Here is a 27,717-nt window from a genome sequence, read left to right on the forward strand (position 1 = left end):
AACACATCTGAGTGCACCCTGGAGCACAGATCCTACATATTTTCCATATGTCCTACTACGCCTATCTTAGATCTCTGCTGAAACTTTTGCTCTGTTATGTATTAATAGGTAAGACTGTTTACTCCTCTCTTTTTGTATCAATTGAATAATATTTTTATAGGCTACTGCTGATGAGTTTAACATGCACTGATATATCCAGAATTTGAGTTCAGCAACAGGACAATAAAATTTAACTATATTCCATATTATTCTGCAAAGGTACCACACAGATGCATCTAGCAGGAGCAGGACAAGCTCTGACTTGACAGTCATGAAATGATTTGTTAATGGAAACATTTAATCACCTGCACATGTTTTGGGGAGCTGCACCTGTGAACTGAACCCAGCAGAAATCCAAGATCATAGATGCAGATGTGAAAGCTCCCTCTTCCTATAGGTCTTCCAAGTTATCACTATAAAGCATTCATTCAAGTGTGCACAAATGTTACCCAAGAGCAGCTTTAACTGTCAACAGCGCCCTCTGGTGCCCACTTGCACAAAGAAGCGGCTATAATTCAACACAGCATTAAGCCCACTGAAATCAATAGTCGTAAGCGCAGTTAACTTTGGGTCAGGTTGCCGGCTTGCTGCCAGCACATTTTGTCATTTCTCAGCTCTGCAGATATCTATTACAATGACACCAAGCCAACATTCTTGGGTGGCTGGGAAATGTCTACAATGACATCAGGTGCCTCACAAAAGCATGGGTTTGCAGCACCGTAAGCAAGTGAAGCAGAGCCACTAATTTGCAAAGGGGTAGACCTGCAGCTAAACCACTAAAGCCTAAACCTCTGAGAGCCAGTGTGGTGTAGTGGTTAAGAGTGAGACTCGTAATCTGGTGAACTGGGTTCGCGTCTCCGCTCCTCCACATGCAGCTGCTGGGTGACCTTGGGCTAGTCACACTTCTTTGAAGTTTCTCAGCCCCACTCACCTCACAGAGTGTTTGTTGTGGGGGAGGAAGGGAAAGGAGAATGTTAGCCACTTTGAGACTCCCTAGGGTAGTGATAAAGCGGGATATCAAATCCAAACTCTTACATCAAAGCAACTGCAGTGGTGGTGGGATGGCGTCAGGCGGCCCGCGGAATGGACTCAAAACAAACCACTTCCCAAGCCTTACCCCATTGGAGCGCTCCCAGGGCCCTCCACCAACTTTGCTCCTCTCCCACTGAGCGGTGTATTCCATGCACCGAGGGCTGCTGGAATGGTAGATGAATATGGACAAGAGCACCACAGGAGCTTGCAGGAAGAACTCCAGGGAAGGCTTGAAGTCAAAAACAAAGACAGAAACCGTGGTGATGATCACGGTGGTGACCTGTGCAGACAGGACGTGAAACATGTTGTCTCGGAACTTCAAAATGAAAGCCACAGAGAGCCCCAGGAAGGCAGTGATGAAAATAAGGGCGACAGAGAACACATTGTGCCCATAGAAGAACCCACAGTGTTCTATCCGGCGCCTGTTTTCAGGGCGCAAGCTCAGAATCAGGGCGTTGAACATGGCTCCGAAGAGGTATAGCTTGGTGTTCTGTACAAAGATGTTTTCACTGAACTGGCCTCCTTCTTTCAATATCTTTTCATTGTAGATGTTGGCCAGGGCGGAGATGAAGCACTGCACTAGTATGAGCAGGTGTCCTAGCCCAAGGGGAATGGTTCTCAGGGCTCCAGTGGCAGCAGTGATGTTCCAGCTTAAGCTGGGGAAAAGCCACGTTCTCGTGCAGTTCTCTCTTCCCAAGCACTCTTCCTCCAGGCTGGCATACTGCAGGCAGCTGTTAGAGTGGCTGAAATAGATGTCGTGATGGAACCCATGCATGGCCAAGCTGTGCTTGTGGCTTCCTGTCCCGGCCGTCAGGGCGACAATAGACAGGAACAAAATCACCAGGGACGCCCACTGCACCCAGGAGAGTTGCCGCCTGTGTGTAGACAAAAAAAGAGACTCTCAGTGTACACGGACAGGTATGAAGCAACCCAGCAAGTCAATCCCAAACAGCGCAAGTCATGGGTAAAAATATGCTGCCCGTCTTCTTTGCCGAGGTAGCTGCACAGACACAATCTCTTCTCAGCTCCCCAAAAATAACATTTTCAATGCTACAACACATAAACTAGGAGACAGAAAACTGCAGGTATTGCAGACCTGGATTGCAATCAGCAGTTTAGAACAGCCATCTCTCTCACCTAATATAAAGATTGAATTATTTTGTATCTGTTGAAACTGTATGAAGGTGGACACAAGGATATCAGAGAATTCATCTCTATCTAGAATATGGCTCAACTAGAATAGACTACTAAAGCCATCATTTTGGGGACTCTAAATGCAGGTCAACACACAAGGGCCATCTGAAACATTGAGGACTAGCTGTTTCAGAAATCCTGAAGGAAACTAAATACATAGGACAGGAGGCTTATCGGTGCTTGGCTTCAAATTAATCTGTAATGTTGGTGATGGAATTTATACCTGCTGCATAGGCTTACTGAAAATCCAGTCCTAAGTAAGTTTACTCAAATGAAATTCTGTCTCATTCATTGGGACCAAAGCACGTGTGATTTGTTATGAACAACCAGCAAAGCAAAAGAACCAAGCTCAGTCAGCATCAATAGCATGCTCATTAACACATAAAGACTTAATACATATCTGAATTTATTTTGGCTTGCTTTAAATTTCAAACACCTTTATATTCTTGTTTATAACTGATTTAAAGAGATCTTGGTGAATTCTAATACCAACACTAGAAAGAAAGAAAAATATTGACTAATGAAAACATGCTTCCATTGCTACTTACTTCAGCACAATTCTGAACAGGAGAGCAGTTGTTATAATGACAAAATTTGAGAAAAGCACAGCCATGGCCTAGAGAAAAAGAAATTGAGGAGCAAAGTTACATGCCAAATGCAACCTAGCAATGGGATAATCAGTCTGTAATGCCCTTTTATCAGGAAGGTCAGCACTAATCTTGACATCATAGCTGAGGCTTCTTAGTCCAAACATAACTTGCAACGGCAAAAAGAACGTCTAAAAACCTTCTCACCTGACTTAAGAACAGCTGAGAACTTGTTCTGAAAAACTTTTTATCCTGCTCTTTGTCTTATGACCCCAGGGCGGTTTACAATGTTAAAAGATTAGACAATTGACAAAAAAGGCATAACATAAGAAAAAGTGTGATGTTTGTGCCTATGTGCTTCCCCACCTCCTTTCACTATCTTCTTGCATCATGGCTATTTGAAACCATAATTTCCTCTTACATCCGAGACTGAAAACTATGGTTTCATGTTGTTTCATTTTGAATATTTATAGAGTGCTTTCAACAGTAAGTTCTCCAAGTGGTTTACACGGTACAAGTGTGGCTCTTTAGAAGGGGTTAGCACAGTGTTTCTCAAACTTGGGTCTCTAGCTATTGTTGGACTACAACTCCCATCATCCTTGACCACTGTTCCTGCTAGCTAGGGATGATGAAAGTTGTAGTCCAACAACAGCTGGAGATCCAAGTTTTGGGGGGAAATGTGTTAGCATGATGCTTATTTCCAACCCAATGAACCACTGTTATGTTTGAACCAGTCTTCTTCTTACCTTTCTAGAACACTGCTCTTTTCCTTATGACTAATATCATATGGATTTTTTTTCACCATGGCTCAATTAAATGGGGAAGATAGCCCATCCTTGAACTTGTAGTTTTGAAAGACATGCTACTGTCCCCATTTAAAAACAAAAACAAACCTAGGCTATACATACCCTCTGAACCTGCCCTGTAGCACTGGGTCATAACTGGCCACAATACTCCAGATAAGACTGGTGTCAATTCCCTTAAGATTAATCCATCCCCTCCTGTACTGTAGCTCTGGCAGAGCCTACCCTAAGCATCCAGTTCAGCTACTGAGATATTGTTAGTTCATCTCAACAGGTTAAAAAGTGAAAAAAAGGAGTTCCCTGCAGTCTTGCTGACTTGACCATAACTTGGTACAAGTTAATAGTATGGTATGGGACACATTCTCTGTTTACAAAAACCTTGAGCATAAAGTGCACATTGAATTTCTAAAGTCTTACTTACTGGTTGGAGATAGGACAAGACATAGAAGACAATCAGGTTATCCAGAAAATAGAGGAAGGCAGGAATTGACCACTTAACGTAGCTATTCAATTGCCTCCATGAGCTGCAGCCAAATCCACTATGAGAATAACCTCCTAAAAAAGGAGTAAATAGGGAAGAAAGGGGGGAAATCAGTTAAACACTCTTAATTTGCTTCATATCCACACAAGGGTGGCTAACCTGCAGCCCACCAAACTTTGCTGGACTACAAGTCCCATCATCCCTTACCATTGGCCATGCTGGCTCAGGCTAATGGGAGCTGGAGTCTGACAATGTCTGGAGGGGAACAAGCCCCCCACTCCAGCTTTTGCCCTTAGGTTTAAAGAGGCACAATCCTTGAATAAATAAATTCACAGTTTGGGAATATCCTGGGCAGGCTCAAATATGAAACTATACCATGCTTTCCTGAAAAGATGTTTTGACTAAATGCTTGCAGTCATGTTCTTTGAAATCCAATCTCCAGTCACTGGGTTCTTGATCTTCTTGCTAAGATTGATTTCCCAATGTGTTAAAGGCATTTAAATGGCAACTTTACCACATATATTCAGCATTTTGAGGCATTTGTGTTAATAGCATGCCTCAGGGAAAAGGCTACTTTGCAAGTGTTCTCTCTGTTGTGGCAATCTTCAAGTTTTTTAAAGAACTATTTCAAACAAACCTCCACCCAAAAATGACTCCAAATGAAAAGTCACAATGTATGCACTTTTATCATGTGATGAAACATGAATTCGGCCCACAAGGCAAGTAATAGCTTTGAATGCTACACAGCTTTAAAAGGGAATTAGTAAAGTTCATGAAGAATAGGTTTATCAATGGCTTTATAGAACTCCTAAGTTCAAAGGCAGCATGTGACTAACTACTAATGGCAAGAGGGCTGCCTTATACAAAGTCAAACCATTGGTTCATCAAGCTCATTATTGTTCACACTGACTAGCTATGCCTCTCCATGGTTTTATACAGCAGGCATTCCCAGTCCTACCTGGAGATGCCAGGGACTGAACACAGAACCATCTGCATGCATGCATCCCACACCACTGAGCTGGAGCACTTCCCAAAACAGTACTTTTCAGCAGAGCAACACTGCATCCTCACAGATCCCATATTTTGTGAGTACAGACAATGCAAGACAGATTCATCTTATAGCTGCCTAAATTCCACTGTTACATAGCAAGCAACTAGGGAGGACATTCTTGTAGCTAAATATCGTGTAAGAACCCGACCGTAACAGCTTACCTTTCCTGGTGACCCAGAGTGCCATTACCAGACAGAGCACCAGCTTAACTAATTCCGAGCACACATTCACAGTTGCAGGAAGATAATCATACTGGTTATCTGAGAAGACAGAGGGTATACAGTACGGTACAAATATCTACATCAAAGAAGAAAAAACTAGCAACAGTTGGCCTGTGTGCGCATGTATCTTCAACACAGATGTAAGATTTGGAACGCCAGCAACTGCTGCCTTCATTTTTATGCAAGAACCAAGTTTTCAGGCCATACAGCTGTGAAGAATGCATGAAAATATTCATGCTGTTGCTGTTAGAAAGCTTGGTAGATTTAAAAAAGGGGATTTGAGGTTCAAGGGGTAAGGCTTCTGTATTCTACACATTGTCCTGCCTCCCCCAAATCACTACTATCATGCATCTCATGCTCTTTTACCCTTTTCCTCACAAGGAGCAGGTAAATATATCAAGTGACATAAAAGAAATGCTGGTAGTTCTGCTTGATATCACAGAAAAGTTATCTGACTACACAGAGGGAGTATTACAACTGGTCTTCATGGCTTTGAAGAAAGAAAACAGATTGCCAGGTAATTCTGATTAAAAAATCAGGACTACTGACATAATTGTAGCCTGATAATTGTAGCCTGATAATATTGTAGCCTCATGCTAGTAGAGAGCATGAAGACAGATAGCATGCTGATCAATCATGTTGTTATCCATATAGAATTAAATATCAAGCATACCTTCATTGGCAGAGTATTTCATTAGAAGGATACGACTTGATCCCAAGGTAACAAAGGTACCTCCTAGAAGGAATGTATACATGGCTGGCTTGGCCCACCGAGCAGGCTGACTACAGCACCTGGACTCCATTCCACTGCCTTGTCGTCAGTGCCCTTGGAACAGCAAAGCAAAAACTTATCAAGTAGATCCTTTCAGAAAAACAGCAACATCTGTTTTATTACTAGTGAACATTACAGCACCCAATAGGCTATTAGTGCTTTGCTTTACATAACTTGCATGAAACTGTGTTTTTTCCTGTACATGCTTGAACAATATTCTGGAGGCCCTAATCTAATCTTCTTGCATTGCTATTCCAAATAAAACTATTAAAGCACCTGCAGAACTGAATGGCACACACATTTTAAACTAAGACCCTAAGAACATAAGGAGAGCCTTTCCTCACAGTGGGAAGCCCCAAGCAGGACCTGAATGTAACACCACTCTTTCCACTTGTGATTCCCAGGAACTAGTACTCTGAGGCATACTGCCTTTGAGAGCAGAGGCAGAAGATAGCCGTTGTATCTAGTTGTCATTATTAGCCTTATTCTCCATGAATTTGTCTAATCCTCTTTCAAAGCTACCCATGTTGGTGGCATCACCCTATCTTCTGGGAATCAATTTCATAGTTTAACTATGTGCTCTGTGAAAACAAATGCTTTTATTTATTTATAAATTTTTATTGTAAATTTTAGTTAGGGACGCGGGTGGCGCTGTGGGTTAAACCACAGAGCCTAGGACTTGCTGATCGAAAGGTCGGCGGTTCGAATCCCCATGGCGGGGTGAGCTCCCGTCATTCAGTCCCAGCTCCTGCCCACCTAGCAGTTCGAAAGCACCCCTAAGTGCAAGTAGATAAATAGGGACTGTTTTCTAGCGGGAAGGTAAACGGCGTTTCCGTGTGCGGCGCTGGTGCTGGCTCGCCAGATGCAGCTTCGTCACACTGGCCACGTGACCCGGAAGTGTCTTCGGACAGCACCGGCTCCCGGCCTCTTGAGCGAGATGAGCGCGCAACCCCACCCCCACCCCCCAATACAGAAATACACCCTTATTAAATGTGAACATAACATACAATAAGCATAACATACAAAAATACAAACAACCAAATAAAAGACTTCCTTTATCCCGTATCTGGCCTCCTTATTTACTTCTTATAAGCTGTTTCCTTTATGAGTAATTATTAAGATTTTTCTAATTTTAACTTAAATATCCACAAAGTCTCCTGCAGACCTTAATCGAAACAAGTCCAGGTATGTATTTTAGGGCACTGGAAAACAAATGCTTTTCTTGGCCAGTCCTGAATCTTCCAACACTCGGCTTCACTGGATATGTCAGAGTTCTGGTCTTACAAGAGGAGAGTAATTCCTACCTATCCACTCTTCATCACGTAGAAGGTTTATTAAGAAACTTCCCTTGTCTCAGCTGAATAAGCTGAAAGGCTAATGGCATCAGAAGCATTTTGAGACAGGAGCTCCAAATTATGCAATAATACTTTAAAGAGTATGAAAAGTTTAGAATTTTTCCTTCTTCTATGTAAGTAATGTTTTGGTATTTTCATAAGTGATGAACAAAATCAACAACACAAACACACACAACAGCCCACCTAAACATTTGTAAATCATTTGCAAATAAACAAAATTGGACAATAAAAACATAGGAGCTGGTGTAGCAAAAGGGTATTTTTCTTTGCTCCTCCCAACTTCTGCCCTGGCTAGCAAGAGTGGCAGGGCTCTGGAAGTGGCATCAGCTATGCTGCTGCATGAAGCCCTGCTGCTGACAGCCAGGGGCTGGATGGACAGGGATCCTAAAGAACATTATTTGATAATACCTGCCAAGTAAGGTCTAGGGGACTAAGTTATACCCCAAACAATTGCATTTTGCATAGGAAGAAAGGGAAACTCAGCACAATATTTTAACAGATATAACTCCACACCCTCCAAATTCACGCTATTGTTCTCCATTTCTCCCTCTTGCACACAGTTCTGTATTTCCTCCTGAAAACTAACTGAAATCAAAACTGTAACATCAAACCGATTGTTTCATTAACTGACTGAAATGAACAAATTGGCCAATCTTGTGCAGGTATGTGTAATAGAATAAAAAGTAATTATCCTTTATATAGCACAGGTCAAGTGTTGAAAGAGCTTTAGATACCCTATCTCCGTTATCCGTACAACCTTCTAACATGGATTGGTATTATTATCAACTTATTGCAAAGAGTTTGTTGGGTAGGCCCTTTATAAGCAGCCCAACACATAGTTTCTGGCATAGCTTTATCTTCAACTGAGGAAAATCTTCACCTGTTACATTTTTGTATATGTAAAGGTAAAGGGACCCCTGACCGTTAGGTCTAGTCGTGGCCGACTCTGGGGTTGCGGCGCTCATCTCACTTTATTGGCTGAGGGAGCCGGCGTACGGCTTGCGGGTCTTGTGGCCAGCATGACTAAGCCGCTTCTGGTGAACCAGAGCAGCACACGGAAACACCGTTTACCTTCCCGCCAGAGCGGTACCTATTTATCTACTTGCACTTTTATGTGCTTTCGAACTGCTAGGTTGGCAGGAGCTGGGACCGAGCAACGGGAACTCACCCCGTCGCGGGGATTCGAACCACGACCTTCTGATCGGCAAGCCCTAGGCTCTGTGGTTTAACCCACAGCGCCACCCGCGTCCCTTTTTGTATATGTAGCTCCTGTTAAAGAGACAGAAGACAAGCCAGCAACCTCACCAGGCACCTTGAGGCTACAAGAAATCACAGCTTCCCTTCCCCGAATGGTTATTATCTTTTTATTTGTGTTGGAAGCCTCCCAGAGTGGCTGGGGCAACCCAACCAGATGGGCCGGGTATGAATAAAATTATTATTGTTGTTATCATCATCATCATCACTATCCTGCAGCTGCGGTGACATTTGAACTCAGGACCCTGGGCCTTCCTAGCCCACCTCTCGCACCTTCAGCCTCCCAGAGGTGTCGTTGTCTGACAGCTGTTGCTTTTCTCTTCATACATCCCTTTCCTCGCCGCCCTCAGCCTCTGGCCGCTCGCCCCTCACGCACGCGCACAGACCGCTCAGCCGCTGCCACTTCCTTCCACGTGATCACATGACACGAGCGACGTCGAAGACGCAGGCGGTGCCATAGAGGTACGGTAATATTCATAGAGATAGGAAAAGGTTAGAGTATCACATAGAAAAAGTAACCGTGTTGAGGGGGAGGAATTGGGCAATACCGGTTTTTTTGGGGGGGCGATATTATCGATTCCTCTTAATAAAGGTATGTCCACACTGGGTACACTCCACACTATGAATTGGGACACTCCACACTATGTATTGGGACGGGGAGCGCCAATAAGGATTGAGGCGCTACCGACGTGTGTGACCTGACAAGGGAAGAAATAAAGTCGTGCGACTCTTCTTTTTCCTATCTCTACTGGCGACTATCCCCGTGGGCAGCCGGGAGCCTTTTTTCTTCCCCGCCCACCCTTTGCGCAGGCGCAAGAGAGACCTTTCAGGGCGCGGGACTCTGCGTCTGCCTCAGAACAGGAGGGAGGAGGGAATGTGTTGAGGCAATCCCGTGTGCAGGGCCCCCCTCACGTGACTCCCTCCTCCGACCCTCATTGGAGGCACCGGGGAGGAGTGGGCGGAGTCCTGGGTGGCGGCGATCGCCCGGAAGGGAGGCAGGAAGCGGGGCGAGCAGTTGGGCTGGCTTTGCGGTTCGGTGGCCGGCGGTGGCGGCGGCGGCGGCGAGAGGCGCCCACCTGGCCCCGCCCGCAGCACCGGCAGGATGCAGAGCGTCATTAACACGGTGAAGGGGAAGGCGCTGGAGGTGGCCGAGTACCTGACTCCCGTGCTGAAGGTGAGGCCCCTCCTTCAGTCCCCGGAATGGAGTGCGCGGGGGGCAGCAGGCGGAGGGAAGGGCGGGGAGGGTCCCCCTTGTCAAGGCTCCTTCCCATGGGGGGTGTGGGGACCCCGCTTTTTCCTCTCTCCCCCCTCGCCAAAATAGCATTTCTGTCTGTGAGAAGCAGCCCTCAAATAGGCAACCAAGAGCCTTGTGCAACCCTGAAGACTCGCGCGTTTTATTTATATTTTTAATTTTACCTTGTTGTGGACCAGAAGGAGCCCGTGAAAGCTTTGTGCCAAAACGCCGACAGCAAATCGGCAGTGCCAGGGCCCCCTTTTCTGGTTCCCCTCACCACTTTTTTTTGCTCTCCCTGGAAAATGGCTACAGTGGAAGCAGCCACCCTCCTCTGTTATATCCCCCTCTTAGGAGGAATGGCCCAGTGTGACCCATAAAACCGTGTAGGCTATATGTTTACCCTGCAGGAGCTGTCAAAGGTGGCCTGTCCTGCTCTCTGAAGGTGGGGCGGCCTTGTTCTGTATGTCATGTGGTAACCGTGTGCTTACAATGCACATTTTCTGTGCTGGTGGTGGGGTGTTTCGCAATGGGTAACGGGCTATGTGTTTTGATGTGTTGGTCTGTGAACAGGTATCCTGCAAAAGAACTGGTGCAGCGCAAACTGAAATATGTTTGCTAAGTACAAAGGTCTTTCGTTGCTGCTTCAGGTTTCTGAGGAATAAATGCACTCCAGAGCCATAAAGAATGGATGTTCCCCTGCTCTTACAGAACACTATATGACAGCTTCTTTGGATAAGTGCTGCTGCTGTGTTGCATTGATGCATGGGGAAGGAAGGATACTTCTGTCTCGTTTAGAAGAGACACTGGCCTTGGAGAGAACAGTAGAATAAGCATAATTTATTCAGGAGCCAGAGAAAGAATGGAAAAATCCAGGTGGTGTGTGTATCTGGAGCCTAGAAATTGTAACTTTTATGAATGGCGCTGCCCATAGTTGGCATTTTTAAAAGCAGATGTGGACTCAGTCCCCACAGCTCTCTGAATGATTGTCATTGCTTAACAGTTCTTGTTTAAACAGATGACAGAGGGGAGTTTGTGATAATGTAGAACCAAGCAAAGGGACACGGGTGGCGCTGTGGGTTAAACCACAGAGCCTAGAGCTTGCTGATCAGAAGGTTGGCGGTTCGAATCCCCGCAACGGGGTGAGCTCCCGTTGCTCGGTCCCTGCTCCTGCCAACCTAGCAGTTCGAAAGCACGTCAAAGTGCAAGTAGATAAATAGGTACCGCTCCAGCGGGAAGGTGAACGGCGTTTCCGTGCGCTGCTCTGGTTTGCCAGAAGCGGCTTAGTCATGCTGGCCACATGACCTGGAAAAAATGTCTGCAGACAAACGCCGGCTCCCTCGGCCAATAAAGCGAGATGAGCGCCACAACCCCAGAGTCGGTCACGGCTGGACCTAATGGTCAGGGGTCCCTTTACCTTTACTAGAACCAAGCAAATTAAAAGCTGAAAATATGTAAAGGTCAAACTGCATGTTACATTGAATGCATTACAAGCAGCTATGCTTCTGTTTACAGTCATACTTTGCCGCGCGCGCATGCGCAGATGGTCAAAATGATGTCACGTGCATGCGAGAAAGCGGGTTGCATTCGCTTCAGGATGCGAATGGGGCTCCGGAACGGATCCCGTTTGCATCCCAAGGTACCACTGTATTCTTTACTTAATCATAGATGCTCACACTACTGTTCTTGGAAGCACAGCAGATGGAGAATGGAATTTATCCCTTCCCTTCTTTGCTGTGCCTCTGCTCCCAAAATGGACACCCTTCCTCAGTGGCAAAAAGGAGCAGTAAAGACTCTTGGCACCAATGGAACTTTTTTTAGTAACATTTGTAGCCATGTTGGGGGGAAGTTTTGTGATGTTCACAGCTGGGGTGGGCGGGTATAAACCTCCATTTAATGTTTGCTGTTCTCCTATCCTCCAAGGCTTGAGACTGTACCCCTCCCATAAAAGAATGACAAAAAATATTTTTAAATGTAGATGCTTATTGCCACTAAGTGAGAGCTGATACTGTTGGAGCTCAAATAATATGTAAATATATTCTGTAAGTACTTAAATCTGTATACCTAGATCTGTTTTAAAATATACAACAGTAGCTTGTTTACAAATCTACAAAACCAGACTGCAAAACTTGTCAGTATATGTTTTGTTAATTTGGGGCAGTATTCAATTAAACAGTTATCCTAGTGCAGTGACGTTTTAGCTGTGCAATGTACCACTCCCTCCTCACTCCCCATGAGCCCCCCAAATCTGCTCCAGAGGCTGGGGGAACTCTAGGACAGATTTAGGGGGTGCAGGAAGGCACACGGGAAGAGGAGAGGGGAGGATGGGGGAAGTTACATTGTATAGCTAAAGATTGGTGTTTAGTTGAATACTGCCCATTATGTCTTGCCTTTAAGGATGTCAGGGTAGTATACACAAGGATATATAACACTATCATCATTTTATGAGGTAGATTAGAAGCTTAGTAATATTGATTTGCTTGGCAGTATAGTTTGTCTTTATCCTGAGACCTTTACTTTCAAATCTAAAAAGTTATCTTTTTATTTTTCTTCTCTATTTTGACTGTAGGAATCAAAGTTTAAAGAAACTGGAGTTATCACTCCCGAAGAGGTATGTATAAACTTGTCAGCTTGTTTTTCAAAGTAACTTTTGAAAGTAGTAAAACAAGAAGTTCCTGTTGCAGACTTTTCTAGTTCCTCTTAATGCAAACTATAAGTGTGAGAAAATGCCAGCATTTAGTTCATATTTTCTTGGAAAAGTCATTCACAATTGTGAACATACCAACCAGATCTCTGCACCCACTACAACTGAAATTGTATGTGCACACAACTGTATTTTCCTCTAAAAATGAATCGGATTGGGCTGCAAAACAGATCCCTTTTCTAGCTATTCTAAAATGCACGGTATTTGTAAGCTGCTTTGATGGATGCTACAAGCAAAACGCTGAGATTTGTACACTTCTTAAATTAGTGCATCAGCTCTTCAAAAATGATTTTAAGAGGAAATGTGGAAATATTACAAAATTTGTAACTGCTTCCTCTTCCAGGGAGGTCTGCAACAGCAAACACATGAATATTTTCAAGTACTTGTTTAGCATCTGTTTCAATCAATATTTTCCTTGACGTTCTTCTACTATGTTCTAGAGTTTTCTCAGTATGTTGGTCCTCTTGTCTATGTAGCTTTCCTTGTAAATGAGGGACATTGTGTCCCCCTCACTAGTCTAGCTGCGGACTGTGTCTAAATATCTGCATGTACCTTCCAATTTGGGTCGTGCTGTTATTTTATTTAAAGATTTATATGCTGCTTTTGAAACCAAACATTTTCACAAGCAGCTTACAATCAAGATCCTAAAAGCACTTTAATTCCAGTAGCTTCAAAAATTAAACTAAAATCAGCGGCATAAAGAGATTCCAAACTATTATGACAAAACAGCTTTACCATTGAAAATCCAGTCCATACACCATTTTACTTAAAGACAGATTGAGATTAAAAGGTCTATCAGAGTTGTCTAAAAGCAAATGGGTAAAGAAGCAAAATGTAACTTCTTAGGAGGGAGTTCTAAGATGTGGGACCTGAAAAGGCTCTGTCTATTGTACCCACCAATCTAATATATTTTTAATGGGGGCCCTGCAAATATGTACTTGTATCTGATCTTATGGCAAACAGTACTTCCAAGTACAGTGGTACCTTGGTAGTTGAACAGCTTGGCTTCCGAACAAATCGGCTCCCAGACGCCGCAAACCCGGAAGTGAGTATTCCGGTTTACAAACGTTTTTCAGAAGCGGAACATCCGACGCAGCTTCTGATTGAGTGCAGGAAGCTCCTGCAGCAAATCGGAACCTGTGTCTTGGTTTTCGAACCGTTTGGAACAGATTAAATTCGAGAACCAAGGCATCACTGTAATCTGGTCCCAAACAGTTTACGGCTTTAAAGCTCAGTATCAGCATCTTAAATTGGGCCCAGAAGTGAACTATCAAACAGACTTCAGATTGCATGATCTAGGTCTAATATTTTACCTTGGGACTCTACTTATTTGAAAGGTGCTTGCAAAGTAAGTGTGTAAGACTCGTGGAGCATGTGAAAGAAGGAGAAGACACAAGAGGTAGGGTTAAGAATTTTTATAGAAAGAAAATAGGCATGCTCAAGATTCACATGTCTGTTTTGGGCCCCTGCCTTCACATACCACAAAATGGATGAGGCAGAACTCATGTTTTTTACTGTAGCATGGTCAGTTGCAAATGCAGAAGAAAGTATTTGCTCATGACTGTGATCTAGAACATTTCTAATGATGTTACAAATAGCAGGAATACAGAAGTTTGCAATGAACTTAAGAGGCCTTCCCTGTTTTCTTTCCCCTTTTTAAAAAGGAAACTGATTCGTCCAGTTTTGGCATAATATTTGTTTCTACTGTATTACAATTCTTATCAAAGGAACACCAGTACCTGATGCTTATGGGAGATCTTGCAAACCTTTTTCTGCCACCCGAAATAGCAATTTGTTCAGCAAAAAAATTAACTTCTAAAAATTGAATACTAGCAATTAAGGCTAGATTTTTTTACCTTAATTCCTAAATGTCAATGGAGTGGCAGATTTTTACTGCAGAGGGATTCACTGATAAGAATTTAATCTTGGATGGCAGTGCTTATGGGTTCTTTTTAATCTGTCTTATTATATGAAGCCACTGAATATTTACGTTCCATGCTGGGCTAACCAACAAACTTGCATCAATATAATAATTTATCTTCCTCTGCTTGCCTGATTTTTAGACTGGACCTTTGCTGCTTTGAACTTAACACAGTGTGCATAACGGAAAACACATCCTAACAGTAACAAAATTCTCCCCTCTCCATCTTGTTACTTCAGCAAGATGTAAAGATATAGGGTTATATTGAGTGTTGCTGTTCTGTTAGCACAGCAGACTTCTGCTTGTGCAGTGGAACTTCCCACTCCTCCACTGCCATCCACACACCCTCAAAATCTGCTCCAAAGTGTTGAATGATTCCCCAAAACAGATTTGGGGAGCATGTAGGGGAGGAAGGGAAAGTCCTGCACTACTTGAGATACAACCTGAAGACTTGTTTGGAGATGGATCAGTTAACTATTGTGGTTAGCTAAGCATTTCTACTTCTCCTCTGTTCTGATAGTCCACTAGATTTTCCTAGTAGTTGTTTATTTAGTGCAGATATAAGTGGCTGTTGCTCACTGTCCCAAGAAGTTGATACTGCAATAAATATTTAATATATTAAAGATGGTTTTTCTGTCATTCTGTCTCTAGAGAGAGAAGAAAGAACCTTGCTTAGATGTGACTATTTGTCATGGTGATTATTTAGTGCATGGTTCTTTTTGGCTTTCATCACTATATTTTTGGAGCATGTCTTGTGGCTATATGCCTTTAAAATATTTAGTGTGTAAATTCCAGCTGTTGCACTTGACTTGTGGATCATCCCATTAACAATCTATCCAGGAATCCCATTCCAGTTTGCAAGTTAATTGTGTGACGGTCCCATTCAGACAAAATATTTTCTTGTATATGCATCTGCAGAAATTGTTCAAGGAGCAATTGTCTCTGAATTCAGAAAGACAAATTACTGAGCTGGTATCAGTAGGATTTGATCTCACACTCTGTACAGCTATAAGTCACGATGTTAAGGCTACTGAGGCTGGTGAAACTCTGTATATATCAGATATTTTTCAGCCTTCTTCTGTTTTGTGCTTGGCAGTTTGTGGCAGCAGGAGACCATTTAGTTCACCACTGTCCTACTTGGCAATGGTAAGTAAGATTCTACAGAAACCACCTCAAAAGAATACATAGGGATGGGTAGTACATTCACTGTCTGGTGATTGTGAATGTGCACGTATTTCCCACTGCGTGTGAGAGAGAAACTATACAAAGATGCCTAATTTGTATAATTCTTCCCCCCACCCCACCCACTTTTTTTGAGAGGGTATTGCAGAATGGACTTGAGCATATGTGGCTTTACTTCTCAGGTGTACACCATTATTTGAGTGTATCTGCTCTGGATTCCTTTGACTTCTGAACATAAAACATGGACACTTGAAATTGCTCGAGATATGTGTTGTATTTTTTGTGAGCTTGTACTCTCTTCATTTTCAATTTAGCTTTTAAGCTTTATCAGGATACAAAGACAAATATTTAATATACCAAAAGAGGGTTTGTTATGTATAGTTAGTGAAACATTTTGCATTAGCCGCAGTATAAAGGTGTTTTTTTAGGATTAGAACAATGGTAGGATTGAAAAATGCCTATCTGTCTACAACTTGTAACAGGCTTTGAGCAGTTCCTTTGGTTTGAGCTCACAGAAGCCCCTTTTCTCCTTCCTGCAACAGATACAATAAGCTTGATGCATTGCATGTTGTAAAAGGGAAAGCAGAAGAAATGCAATTCTGAGAATGCTCTTATCATTTAACAGAAGTGGCAATACAGACTGGAATTCCATGCACTAGACAACTAGGTCTGTCTTCCAAAGGGGGAAAACTACTTGGGTAGTTTTCTCTTTTCTCTCTCTCCCCCCCCCCCCCCTTTCTGTGCCACAGGGCAAATAATCTTTGAAACTGGTCAGAGTGTTTTTCTGCTTTAGCAGAAACATTCTGTTGCATAAGAGCCAGAATTGGTCTCTGATTGTCCGCAGGTTTTCACAGCCTTACTTCATATTTTTAAGGGCTACAGGAGAAGAATTAAAGGTCAAGGCATATCTCCCAACAGACAAACAGTTCTTGGTCACTAGAAATGGTAAGTTTGGCACTAGTGCTGTGATTGTGACTGAATATGCACCAGCGACAGCCCTGCAGATGTATCTTTACTTTCATACTTGCTGTTGAACCAACTTTGATAGGCGTGCACAGTTTTATATCTTGAGAGTCGCTATGTGAACTGTTGAGATCCTTAGCTTCCCTATGTGCATGACATGGGTAAGCAAACTGTGCTTGTGGTATGGATTACTTGTATGAGTAATTTGGTGCTGTTCTGTAAACATCTTTATGCAATGCATAATGTAGTCCAGATGTGTTGGACTACAGCTCCAACAACCATCAGGAGGACACCACTATGGGATAGGTTGGCTTGGGTGACTGGATTGGTGAGGGACATAGGGCAGGCAGGTGTTCTTATCCCACAACAGCAGGTTAGACTAGAGGCCTGAACAATTATTTCAATATCTGCTTCTGTCTTGATCCAAAACAACAAAACTGAAAGAAGCTGATAAACATGTACTTTATGCAAAACTGAGAGAACATTCAAATACTGTACCAGTTCTTTATGATTATGTCATACTTAGGATATAATACATATGCTGATCCTTAGGTCTTCTGCTTTTAAGCAGCAGTTCCTCTATGTGATGCTGAATCAAATGCTTCAATAAAATTCAGGAAGGCACTTACCCTTGGTGCATATAAGTTTCAAGTGACATCTGGACTGCTTGCTAAATGCTTTCTGTGTATTTTAGCTCCTAGCTAAGTTAGTGTCCATTTTGTGCCTGGACACATTTGGATTCCCCAGAGCAGTAAGCTTCGCTTAAGACTAAACCCATGCTCCAAAAACATGTGCTAAGATTTGTGAAGTATATACATCAACCTCCAGTTCTGAAAACCCTGGGAGAATTTATATCCAGTTGATTTTGTGAATGAACAGTGTTCGCTGTTTTTTGTAGTGCCATGCTATAAGCGATGTAAACAAATGGAGTATTCGGATGAACTGGAAGCCATTATAGAAGAAGATGATGGGGATGGAGGATGGGTGGACACATATCACAATGCAGGTATTGTATATTTCTCTTGTATATTAAACTTGTAAATGCCCAGCTTGCGGCCTCTATTCTCGTGTACTCTGAATAATGCTCTAGAACACATAAATGTCCAGACCTGGAGACCATCTTCAGATTTTAGTTTTCCTCACTGAATCTCGATCCTTAACCATTTGAAAAAGCAGCCATTGAAAATGATGAGTCACAGTTGCCATCACCCAGGGTTTGGGGTGAGGAGCAGCTGTTTGTAGAATCAAAATATTAGCAGGTTTCTCCCTAGTTCTGACTATATCTGTGCTCTCTACAGGCGTTACAGGAGTGACAGAATCCATTAAGGAGATCACACTGGAGAGCAAGGTATTAACTTGTGAATCTGTGGCTAATATGCTGATGGGTAATACAAAGTGAACCCAGGGCTTTTTTTCAACTGGAACTTGCCGGAACCCAGTTCTGGCACCTCTCAATGGGCACCATTGCCAATCTAAGAGAACAAGGGAGGTGTTCACGGTGAGTTCTGGCACCTCTATTTCTAGAAAAATAGCACGGAGTAAACCTAACAGCTTGGTATGCTTGCTGGCGTAGCTGCTTTCCCCGAAGAAAAGATATTTTCCCTTTTATGTCTGCAGTGGATTGGAACAGTAGGTTAGATGCCTAATATGAATCACAGCAGTAAATCTACTGCATACTTCTGTATTGAGGGAGGCACTCTTCTGTAGATTAAATGCAAGCATATTCGTGAAAACAAATTCAGGAAAGTTTTTGAAGCCCACAGATAACAGAGCCATGTTGGCTAATGTGAAGGTAGCCAGCCAGAGCAGTGCAGAGATTTAAAGCACATTTTTGTCCTTTTGTTTTGACGGCTGGTTTAGATAGGAGAGCAGCTAATTTGTGGTTACATTGCAGCCCCAAAACTGCTGGTTACCTAGAGCAGGGATGGGACTCCTGTGGCTGTCCAAGTGTTTTTATTTATTTATTAAATTTCTATACCACCCTTTGTCCGAGAATCACAGGTTGGTTTACAATATAAGGGCACAAACAATACATAGCATAGTAACAGACAAAAGCGACAAACCCTCCCTCCTTTAAAAGGCCATAGATTGGCCTGGGAGAAGAGGAGAGGAATGTTTTCACCTGGCACCAAAAGATATGTAATGAAGACGCCCGGCAAGCCTCCATGGGGAAGGCATTTCACAAATGGGGAGCCACCACAGAAAAGGCCTGTTCTCACGTTGTCACCCTCTGGATATGTAATGGAGGAGGCATATGGACAACTGGCCTGCAACTGCCCTTATCCCTGACCATGGGCTGTGCTGGCTGGGGCTGGTGGGAACAGAGTCCCCAGGTTTCCCATCCTTGACGTAGACTGCTCAGGTGAGGGAATGGGTAGGTTTACCCTTGTTCCATCTTATCTAGAAATGGCTGGACTGAGTTGTGCTTATGCTTGGCAAAAGTGCTTCATTCTTACACAAAGCATTTCTAATTTTTCCAAAAGAGAAAATGTATTCAAGAGTGGAAAAGTTTGCATGCTTTGTGGTTGCTGTCTTCAGTTTTATCCCAGCCAGGGTGTGCATTCTCTGATGCAGCATAGGAATGTGAGGTCACCACTTTTAAAAAGATACGGCATGCTTTGAGAGGGCTGTACAATTTGAATTTGAATTGAAAAACTAGCTATGACTCATTGCATTGGATTTCATTTAGAGCAGGGCTTTACTGCCATACAGTATTTTCATATACCTTCATGATGATCAAGAAACAAGCTTTATTGACACATTTATTGGTACGTTTTTGGTCCTTGTGTTTTGGTACCACAGCGAGTGGCCAGCTTGCAAGTTGGCAGAGTGATTCAATCCCCCCATTCATGGAATTGCTGAGTGATCTCTTAAGTTTGATGCATGAATGCTCTAGTCAGGAACACTGAAATGGTACATTGCTTTTTCTTGTCTTCAAAGGACAATACAAAGTTACCAGAGCGCTCAGGGTCTTGTGATGATGAAGATGATGATGAGGGAGAGGCAGCTGATATGGAAGGTAATGGCCACTCACTTCAAGTAATTCTTCACTAGAGCATGTTGTTATTAGGTATGAAGCAGAAGCAAAACAATAACTTTGCCATCATTGCACTTTTGAGTCCATTTTGTGCACAGAATTCTTTCTGCAGAAGATTCCTTCCTGCATAGCGTTGCAAACTTCACTGCAGTTATTTAAATTCATAAAACAGTCCCTTGAGGTGGAGGGGGATGGGTTGTTGCTCTTGTGGACAAGAAGCAATGAATTCAAACTGAGACTCCAAAATGATAAGCTAGGAAGAATTTTATAAACATTGGAACACAGTTGAGAAAGGAGAAAGTACTGGGGAAACTTTCTTAATGGAGGTCTTAGATGAGAAGAAGGTTAGATGAATTTTTAATGGGATTCATCTGTATAGATTTAATTCTGAGGCAAGAGCTTTGATTGGGAGTTACTCATCACTTCCAGTGAGGTGTAGAGACTAGAGCAGGGGTCGGCAAGGTTTACCTCGCCTGGGCCGGTTCACTTCAGCAGAGATCCCTCCGTGGAGTGGATTGCACGTGAGCGTGCACGTCCGCGATTTCCTGTGCCTGAGCACCTACGATTTCCTGTGCTGACACGATTTCCGGCGTCTGTGCAGACACAATTTTTTGCGCCGCGGAAGCAAGTCCCCACGCTGTACCAGTTTAGCACAGCGTGCGGGGACTTGCCGGGCGGCTTGGACCAGGGACAGCTTGTGGGCCAGTTAAATGACCTCCATGGGCCACAGGTTGCCGACCCCTGGACTAGAGTATTGGGCTCAAATGTAGGAAATCAGATTCAAATACCTGCACGGTTGTGAAGCTCTGTTACTTCATCACAGGGTTGTGGTGAAGTTAAAATGCCTCTTGGAACTCCTTGCAGGAAAGAGTTAAAGCACTTCCTTCATGAAGCAATAAATTTAAAAGTAATATATTCAAGGAGTCACTCACTAGAGTTGAGGTACATGGAAGAAATTTGTGTTTCTACGTTGTGTTATGTAAGATGGAATGTAAGTAATACAAAACTAGCCCAAGATTATTTTTGTCTTGTTCCATTCAAATAGTCATGATTCTCTAGCCATCCTGAGTGTCTTGAGGAAAGGTGGGGTGAAAGTGTGAAAGACTGATAAGACCTTCTTATTTTTAAAATTTGCCACCAGTAGTCAGTAACCAGTAACGAATCAATAAGAGGAACTTAAAAGATGTAGTCTCAAATTACTATAATCACACAACTGACCTGACAACTCAGTGGCATTCTGATGAGTAGGGCACAATACTTTAAGGGACAGATTAGGTGAAAAGAAGCTAAGAAAGCCAACCTAGTGGAAAGGATGATACCAAGGCAAATTAAAATAATGACAATTACACTGTAATCTTAAGAGACAGAAATGGCATGCCATTTGGGGAGCCCTCTGGAGCAGATTTTGGGGGCACATGAAGATTAGGGTGAAGTGCCTTGAGCTTAAATCTGCTCACACAAATTTGGTTTCCACCTAATTTCTACTAATCACTTGTCTGTGGTCATTAACAAATATGGAAAAAAGATGCCAAGAGGACAGAACTGGCCCCTTTTAAGTTTTGGAACACATAAGAAAAGTATATGCTTCTAAATATAAAAACTAATTCAGGAAGTAATTGTAGGTGAACTGCTAGGAAATATAATCAAATTCATAATCTTCATTAAGAAAAAATGGTAAAATTCCACCATAGAATATATTTATATTTACAGGGGGAGCTATACCATAAAGCTCCTTTGAACCATGAGTGGTTTTTCAACCACACTTTCCCTTCTTTTCCTTTTCTTAACTCTCTATAGTTTGCTTGAGCTCATCTGTCTTAACCTACACTGCTCCTTTTCTTTCATCCTGATTTTGCCTCCCTCTTGGGTACTCTACCCAGCCCTCAGCCTGCCTGCTTTTTCCTACCACTCGACACAGAGAATGTTTGTGAGCATTCTGAGACAACACAGCAGCTTATCCCGTGGGTGGGGTGACAAGTGATTAACAACATAGCATGTGCACCTCAATATAATTTAATGTTTATATTGAGGAATTCATTCTTTGTTACAGCATACATTGCAAAGTGTATTTTTATAAACTTGACAACTTCATTCTTAATCTGCATCTTCCTTGAACACCCTGGGCACGCATAAATATTTAACAAAAGCAGTAAATAGTAACATGATCTTTTTATATCCTTTCAGATTATGAAGAGAGTGGGCTATTGGAGACAGATGATGTAAGTGCACTGTGTTCATTGGGCAGCAGCAATGTCTCTTCAGACTTCAACATATGTCCAGTAGCATATTCTTTTTAAAACTGCATGTGGACTTCATATGTATATTTTCATTAAAAACTAACCACCAGTTCAATGAAAAGAGTTTATACCACCCCCTAATGCCTGTAGTCTTTGAATTTGGGAGTGGGCAGCAGCTGACATTTTAAAGCTATCAATTTATTTCTTAAAATCTTGAGCAGGCAACATTGGATACAAGAAAAATAGTGGAAGCTGCCAAGGCAAAAGCTGATGTTGGAGGAGGAGGGGGAGAAGAAGAAGCTATCCTACAGACCAGGACGTATGACCTTTACATCACATATGACAAATACTACCAAACACCAAGGCTCTGGTTATTTGGTTATGATGAGGTACAACATTCTTTTTTCCTTATTTGAATCTGTTCAGAGCTCAGTAGTGCAATAAAATTGGTAATAGGTTATGGTAAGGGGCCTCAGACATACTGTGTCAAAGTTCATGCAGCCTTCTGCAAACAAATGTAAACAAGCTTTCTTTGGTGTCGCTCTTGCATGAAGCTTACTTTTGTGTTGCACACTGGAAGTCAGCAAGAAAATAATGGAACTTGTTTCTTGCACTCAGCTCCCTGTTGACCAAATACATATTTTTTATTTTTGCAGTTCCAGTGGGCTTTGACCATATGTGATTTTGGCTGTAGGCACAATCCGCAGAATGTAACCCCCACCTAAGTCGCAGGCTTACTGTATGAGGCTTGCAAAACAAGTTTTGTTTTATGTTGTTGTTATTAATTTCATTTTTATACTGCTTTACCTTTTATGGCGGGGGGAAATCAAATTAGTTAATGATGATAATAATTTTATTATTTGTACCCGCCTATCTGACTTGATTGCCCCTGCCACTCTGGATGGTTTCCAGCAGATATAAAAACATAGTAAAACACCAAACATTAAAACTTCCCTATGCAGGGTTGCCTTCAGTTGTCTTCTACAAGTTGTATAATTATTTATCTCCTTGGCATCTGATGGGAGGGTGTTCCATGGGGCAGGCACCACTACTGAGAAGGCCCTCTGCCTGGTTCAGTGTAACTCCTTGCTGTGAGGGAAGCACCAGAAAGCCCTTGGAGCTGAACCTCAGTGTCAGGCTGAACAATGTGGGTGGAGATGCTCTTTCAGGTATACAGGGCCAAGGTGGTTTAGGGCTTTAAAGGTCAGCAACAGCACTTTAAATTGTGCTCGAAACGTACGGGGAGCCAATGTAGATCCTTTAAGACCAGTGTTACATGGTCCCAGCGGCCACTCCAAGTCACCAGTCTGGCAGCTGCGCTCTGGATTAGTTATAGTTTCTGAGTCACCTTCAAAGGTAGCCCCATGCAGAGTAGTCCAAACGGGATGATAACCAGAGCACACTAAAACATCAAATAAAGCAATCCAGAATAAAACACTATTTGCTTGGCTGAAATTCTTTGTTTAATTACAGAGAAGGAATCTATGCAATTTGTCTTTACTTCTCTCTCTCTCTCTCTCCGTCTCTGTAGCAACGACAGCCATTAACTGTAGACTATATGTATGAAGATATTAGTCAAGACCATGTCAAAAAGACTGTGACAATCGAAAACCATCCCCATCTTCCTCCACCTCCAATGTGTTCAGTTCATCCATGCAGGTATAATTCAGTCTGCATTCTAACAGCATATGAATTTACTAACAGCATAAAAAAAGTTTTGGTGGATGAAATGTATTTTGTATTCTGGCCACTTTTTAGTATCTTTTTTATTCTTTATTGTATTCTTTATTGGTCTTAAACTCTGAAACCCTTTTCCCCAGCACTCAGTTCAAACTGCTCTCATTCTAATTTATTGGGTCTTTTACACAGTGCACAGTGTCATTTGAGCGGACTTCCACTTGTGCAATGGGAAGTCCTCTTCTTCCCTTTCCCCCTTCCCTGCAACTCTCTTGCCCATCCTGCATGTGTTCTTAAAGGCTCCCCCAATCTCTGGAGTAGATCTTGGGTGTTTTAGGGAGCTGCATGGAGACAGGAAATCTGTTCTGCCAGTTGTGTCCTGCTAGTGGGTGGATGCTGTTGGATTTTGCCCATTGGACTTTGATGGCTACTGTGAAGTCAGACTGCTGGGGGTCTTGACAACTAAAAGTAAATTTTATGGTTTGTTTCCACTTTTCAAACTCTCCAGAAGGTGTCAGGCAATCATCCTGGAAATGAGAACAGTTGTCTTGCCTCAAGCTGCAATCTCAGGCTCTGCTACTTGGGTTTCTTTGTTTTATTTTTAAAAAAAATATTTTCAGGCTGTCTGTTTACACAAAACGTCACACTTTGCTGTATGGACAGAACATGCATTTGTCTTCACTCTGAAGCCTTAATCTTCTTGTTGAACTCTTGAAATACAGTGTTACCTGCTTAAGGTGTTGAAGTTAAATGTTCTGCTTAGGCTGGTTACTTCCATCATTTTGTTTTTGCAGTTTAAAAGGGTGGGAAGATTCTGGGATTCTCCTTCATTTTAATAACAGGAGCATGCTAACTTTTAAAACTCATTTTAAAAGTCCAGTTCTGTGTTCTGCCGGAAGAGGTGAACACCTTTTGCCCTTACTCTGGCAAAGTCTCTTTGACTTTGTAGTCAAAAGGACAGTTTAGCATCTCTGGCAAAAGAGACTGAACAATGCTGAATGGAAATCTCTGGGAATAACAGCATGACTGATTTTTAAAAATAAACTCTTATTGGGCACAAGTAGCTCAAGTTCTTTTCTGTCAGCAAATAGGAGTGGGGGCTATATTGCTTTTAATATTCACTTACTGAGAAGTTTGGACCCCTTAAGTCTGGAAAGGAAGTCGAATGTAGTGCCAAACTCTGCTGTCCAGCTGTTTTGCCATTTTGGCCACTTCAAGGTCTGTGTTTGACCAAGTTGAACTGAAGGAGCTGAAAGCAATATCTCCTGAGATTAGCATGCTAAGGCTTTCCTCTACCTTATTATTAAATGCACATAAAATAGCAAGTCTATCATGTACAACAGACTTATTGTATTAAGCCTGATAACAAGCCACTGGTGTTAATGGGCAACGGAAGCCCAGTAAGAATGCAAGAATAATATGAAACCAATGTTTGCTCAGAGTTTCCCAATATTGTGTTACACTGAGTTTTATTTTGCTCATTCTGCTGCACAACATCTGTTCTCAAATATGTGGCAATCATTTCCTTAGTAGGATTCATGATGAACTCACTAAGAGGGTTAATAGACTGGCACAGTTTTCACTTCCACAACTTGAAGTAATATCTGGTGTCCCTTGAGTTCTTCTGCTGTTGGCTGAATCCTTTTTTATTTTCATTTTCTGAATTGTTTAAAAACAGCAGTTTTCCATCCATGTTGTTTAGCTTTCTTAAAGTATTTCGTTAGTTAATTAACAATGCAAAGTTGTGTTCAGCATCAGCATCCTCCCAAGTTTTCAGCATGTTGTTTTGGAAAAGACTTCCAATAGTTATTGGCTCTGATGGTGTTGGGCTGCTTGTCCTGCTCTCATCACTGTCTTCCTTTTACTTTTCCAGCTTCAGCAGTTGCGTGAGGGTATGTTATGGGAAAGAGTTACTGGGAATTTGGTTGTAAAATACTCACCACTTGGGACCGTTCTGAGTGCTTAATGAGGTTCATCGCAAAGGCTACAACCCTAGTTGATGCAGTACTGTTTCCTTGTTATGATTCTGTTGGAAACGAAGTCCTTGAATAGGGTGATTGCGATAGATGGTGGAAGAAATACTGGTTTGAGTAATGTTTTAAGCAACCGTTAAATACTATACTACCTCCAGGTAGTGATGTCTGCTTTGGATGCCTATGTGTTAACTCTACGTTAGAAGGCCTATCCATTAGCTGTGTCCAGTAGCATTCAATCCCTGATAACCTCCCTGGTCCTGTTCAGTCTGCATTGGATTGAGAGGAAGTTGTAATACCAGCCTTGTTGGCATACAGTTCTCCCGTGCTGCCCCATTATCTCCGCCAGTTCCACTAATAACAATGATAAAATAGGAGTAGATTGAATACTAGTGCAGACCTGCCTTGCTGTTGCCCAAGCAGTAACTAGAGATGGCTTGAAGTAGCTATTTAAACTTTATTTTTCAATTCTCATTGCTTGCTTCTGCCGCCAACAACTATCTTGCATACAAACTGTAATCAAATAACTTACTGTATTATATAATAATGCAATATATGTATATTTCAAGATATTCACCATTTGCTTTCAGACATGCGGAAGTGATGAAGAAAATCATTGAAACTGTGGCAGAAGGTGGGGGAGAACTTGGAGTTCATATGTATCCTTTTATCCAACTGCCAAAAATAGGTGTGTGTGTGTTAGTTTTTTAGAAAAGGGCTCTGCACTGATTTCTCTGCACTGATTATTCAGAATGTGTTCTCCCACTTTCCCCTCCCAGCCCCTGCTCAGGCGCATGTTCAAGTTTCAGGGGGGGCTGCTACACTCAACCGTGCTAAGGCACTCCGAGTGACTGCCTTATAAGAATGGGCCACTTTGGGTGTGACTATCACTAGGTGATGTGAATCGAAAAGATTCTTAAATTAATCCATGGTTCACACATGGCTAAGCCTAAAAACGAGTGGTATCCAGGGACGTAGTTCTATTAGTGCAAGGACGTATGGCTGTGCCGTGGAACATCTCCTCTACCTACTCCCTTCTCTTCTGTGTTCCCCCTGAATCTGTTTTGGGGGTTCACCCATATTTGGGGAGGGCACATAGGGTGTGGAGAGGCAGGAGAAGTTCTGTTGCACCTCCAGAAGTCTACATGGTTGGATACTATCCAATGTATTTTTTCCTTAATGCAGTGCTATTGGTGATATCCACCTAAGTTAGAATGAGCGATAAAACTGATCAATTAATACTAGCCATAATAGCTACTTTCTACCACAATTGTTGGAGCCTGTATGTCTCTGAATACTCGTCACTGGTGAGCACAAGTGGAAAGAGTACTGTTGTACTGCATACAAGCTTCCCATAGACACCTGTTTGGCCACTAGATGGATGCTTGACCTGATCCAGCAGATTACTTAAGTCCATTGTTCCCAATAGGCCTAGTTTGCATAGGCAGCAATAACTATAATAAAAACTAATTGTTCAGTCGTCTTTATGCATGTGGAAGGCACTCTCTGGCCATTAAAACTGTTCCACTAGACTAGACTTGTAGCCTTATCTATCTCTTTCCAAAGAGGTACATTGGTGCTTGACAGTTGAGGAAGGTTGAATTGTTAAAACTTGTGGTTTTTACTTGGCTGCTTTGGGGTTAAAAACTTGCTTCTCCTTGTGGAACTACTGGGTTGATTTTCCTTAATTAAATATTCAGGTACCTTCTAATTTTTTTGAAATTTGTACAAGCAGTCATTCCGACAATAGAATATGACTACACGAGGCACTTTACGATGTAATTAGGGGAAAGAATGTTTATGCTAATTATTGATTCTAATTTTTAAAAAGAATAACCCATACCTGTGACTGACTTGTTTATCCACCATGGTATACAATTTCTGTAATGTACCACTTCTATCAAGTTTATGCATCAAAATAAAATTCCACTACCAGCCTTACTTTTTAATAAAGACCTTTATGTGTAAAAATAAATAATAAAACACTTTTTTTTTTCATTCCT

At 42.4% G+C, this 27,717-nt stretch overlaps 3 protein-coding genes across 5 annotated transcripts in view; 2 read left to right on the plus strand and 1 right to left on the minus strand.

Annotated features, from left to right (window-relative positions):
• The window catches only part of CCDC80 (coiled-coil domain containing 80), a 40,045-nt gene extending 26,682 nt beyond the window's left edge, over positions 1-13,363 (plus strand). Inside the window, exon 8 of the mRNA XM_079973523.1 lies at positions 13,354-13,363. The gene's annotated coding sequence lies outside the window, so the exon portion shown is untranslated. The remainder of the gene's footprint in view (positions 1-13,353) is intronic.
• SLC35A5 (solute carrier family 35 member A5) overlaps positions 1-27,717 on the minus strand; it is a 340,246-nt gene that overhangs the window by 5,038 nt on the left and 307,491 nt on the right. Inside the window, exons 2-7 of one of the 3 annotated variants that reach the window (XM_079973949.1) lie at positions 9,063-9,101; positions 6,082-6,234; positions 5,349-5,447; positions 4,077-4,210; positions 2,814-2,881; positions 1,157-1,946 (exon numbers count right to left, since the gene is read on the minus strand). In XM_079973949.1, coding sequence (XP_079830075.1) covers positions 1,157-1,946; positions 2,814-2,881; positions 4,077-4,210; positions 5,349-5,447; positions 6,082-6,211 — 1,221 coding nt within the window. In that variant the 5' untranslated portion in view covers positions 6,212-6,234; positions 9,063-9,101. Of the gene's footprint in view, positions 1-1,156; positions 1,947-2,813; positions 2,882-4,076; positions 4,211-5,348; positions 5,448-6,081; positions 6,235-9,053; positions 9,206-27,717 lie in introns of those variants that run through there. The other 2 variants (XM_079973948.1, XM_079973950.1) reach the window with 2 other exon arrangements.
• Positions 9,755-27,709, plus strand: ATG3 (autophagy related 3). The gene is made up of 12 exons (XM_079974228.1): positions 9,755-9,963; positions 12,590-12,631; positions 15,742-15,791; positions 16,702-16,772; positions 17,689-17,796; positions 18,089-18,138; positions 19,731-19,809; positions 22,012-22,046; positions 22,286-22,453; positions 23,596-23,723; positions 26,305-26,373; positions 27,415-27,709. Exons 1-12 carry the CDS (start codon positions 9,892-9,894, stop codon positions 27,494-27,496), a joined length of 954 nt encoding a protein of 317 aa, XP_079830354.1. The 5' UTR covers positions 9,755-9,891; the 3' UTR covers positions 27,497-27,709.

Source organism: Podarcis cretensis, assembly GCF_951804945.1.
Source record: "Podarcis cretensis genome assembly, chromosome: 4".
NCBI classification, from domain to species: domain Eukaryota; kingdom Metazoa; phylum Chordata; class Lepidosauria; order Squamata; family Lacertidae; genus Podarcis; species Podarcis cretensis.

Coding starts and splice junctions, on each gene's coding strand:
- ATG3 (XM_079974228.1), top strand. CDS start 9,892: ATGCAGAGCGTCATTAACACGGTGAAGGGGAAGGCGCTGGAGGTGGCC. Junction 12,632..15,741: donor GAGTTATCACTCCCGAAGAG/GTATGTATAAAC, acceptor TGTGCTTGGCAG/TTTGTGGCAGCAGGAGACCA. Junction 16,773..17,688: donor GTTCTTGGTCACTAGAAATG/GTAAGTTTGGCA, acceptor TGTTTTTTGTAG/TGCCATGCTATAAGCGATGT.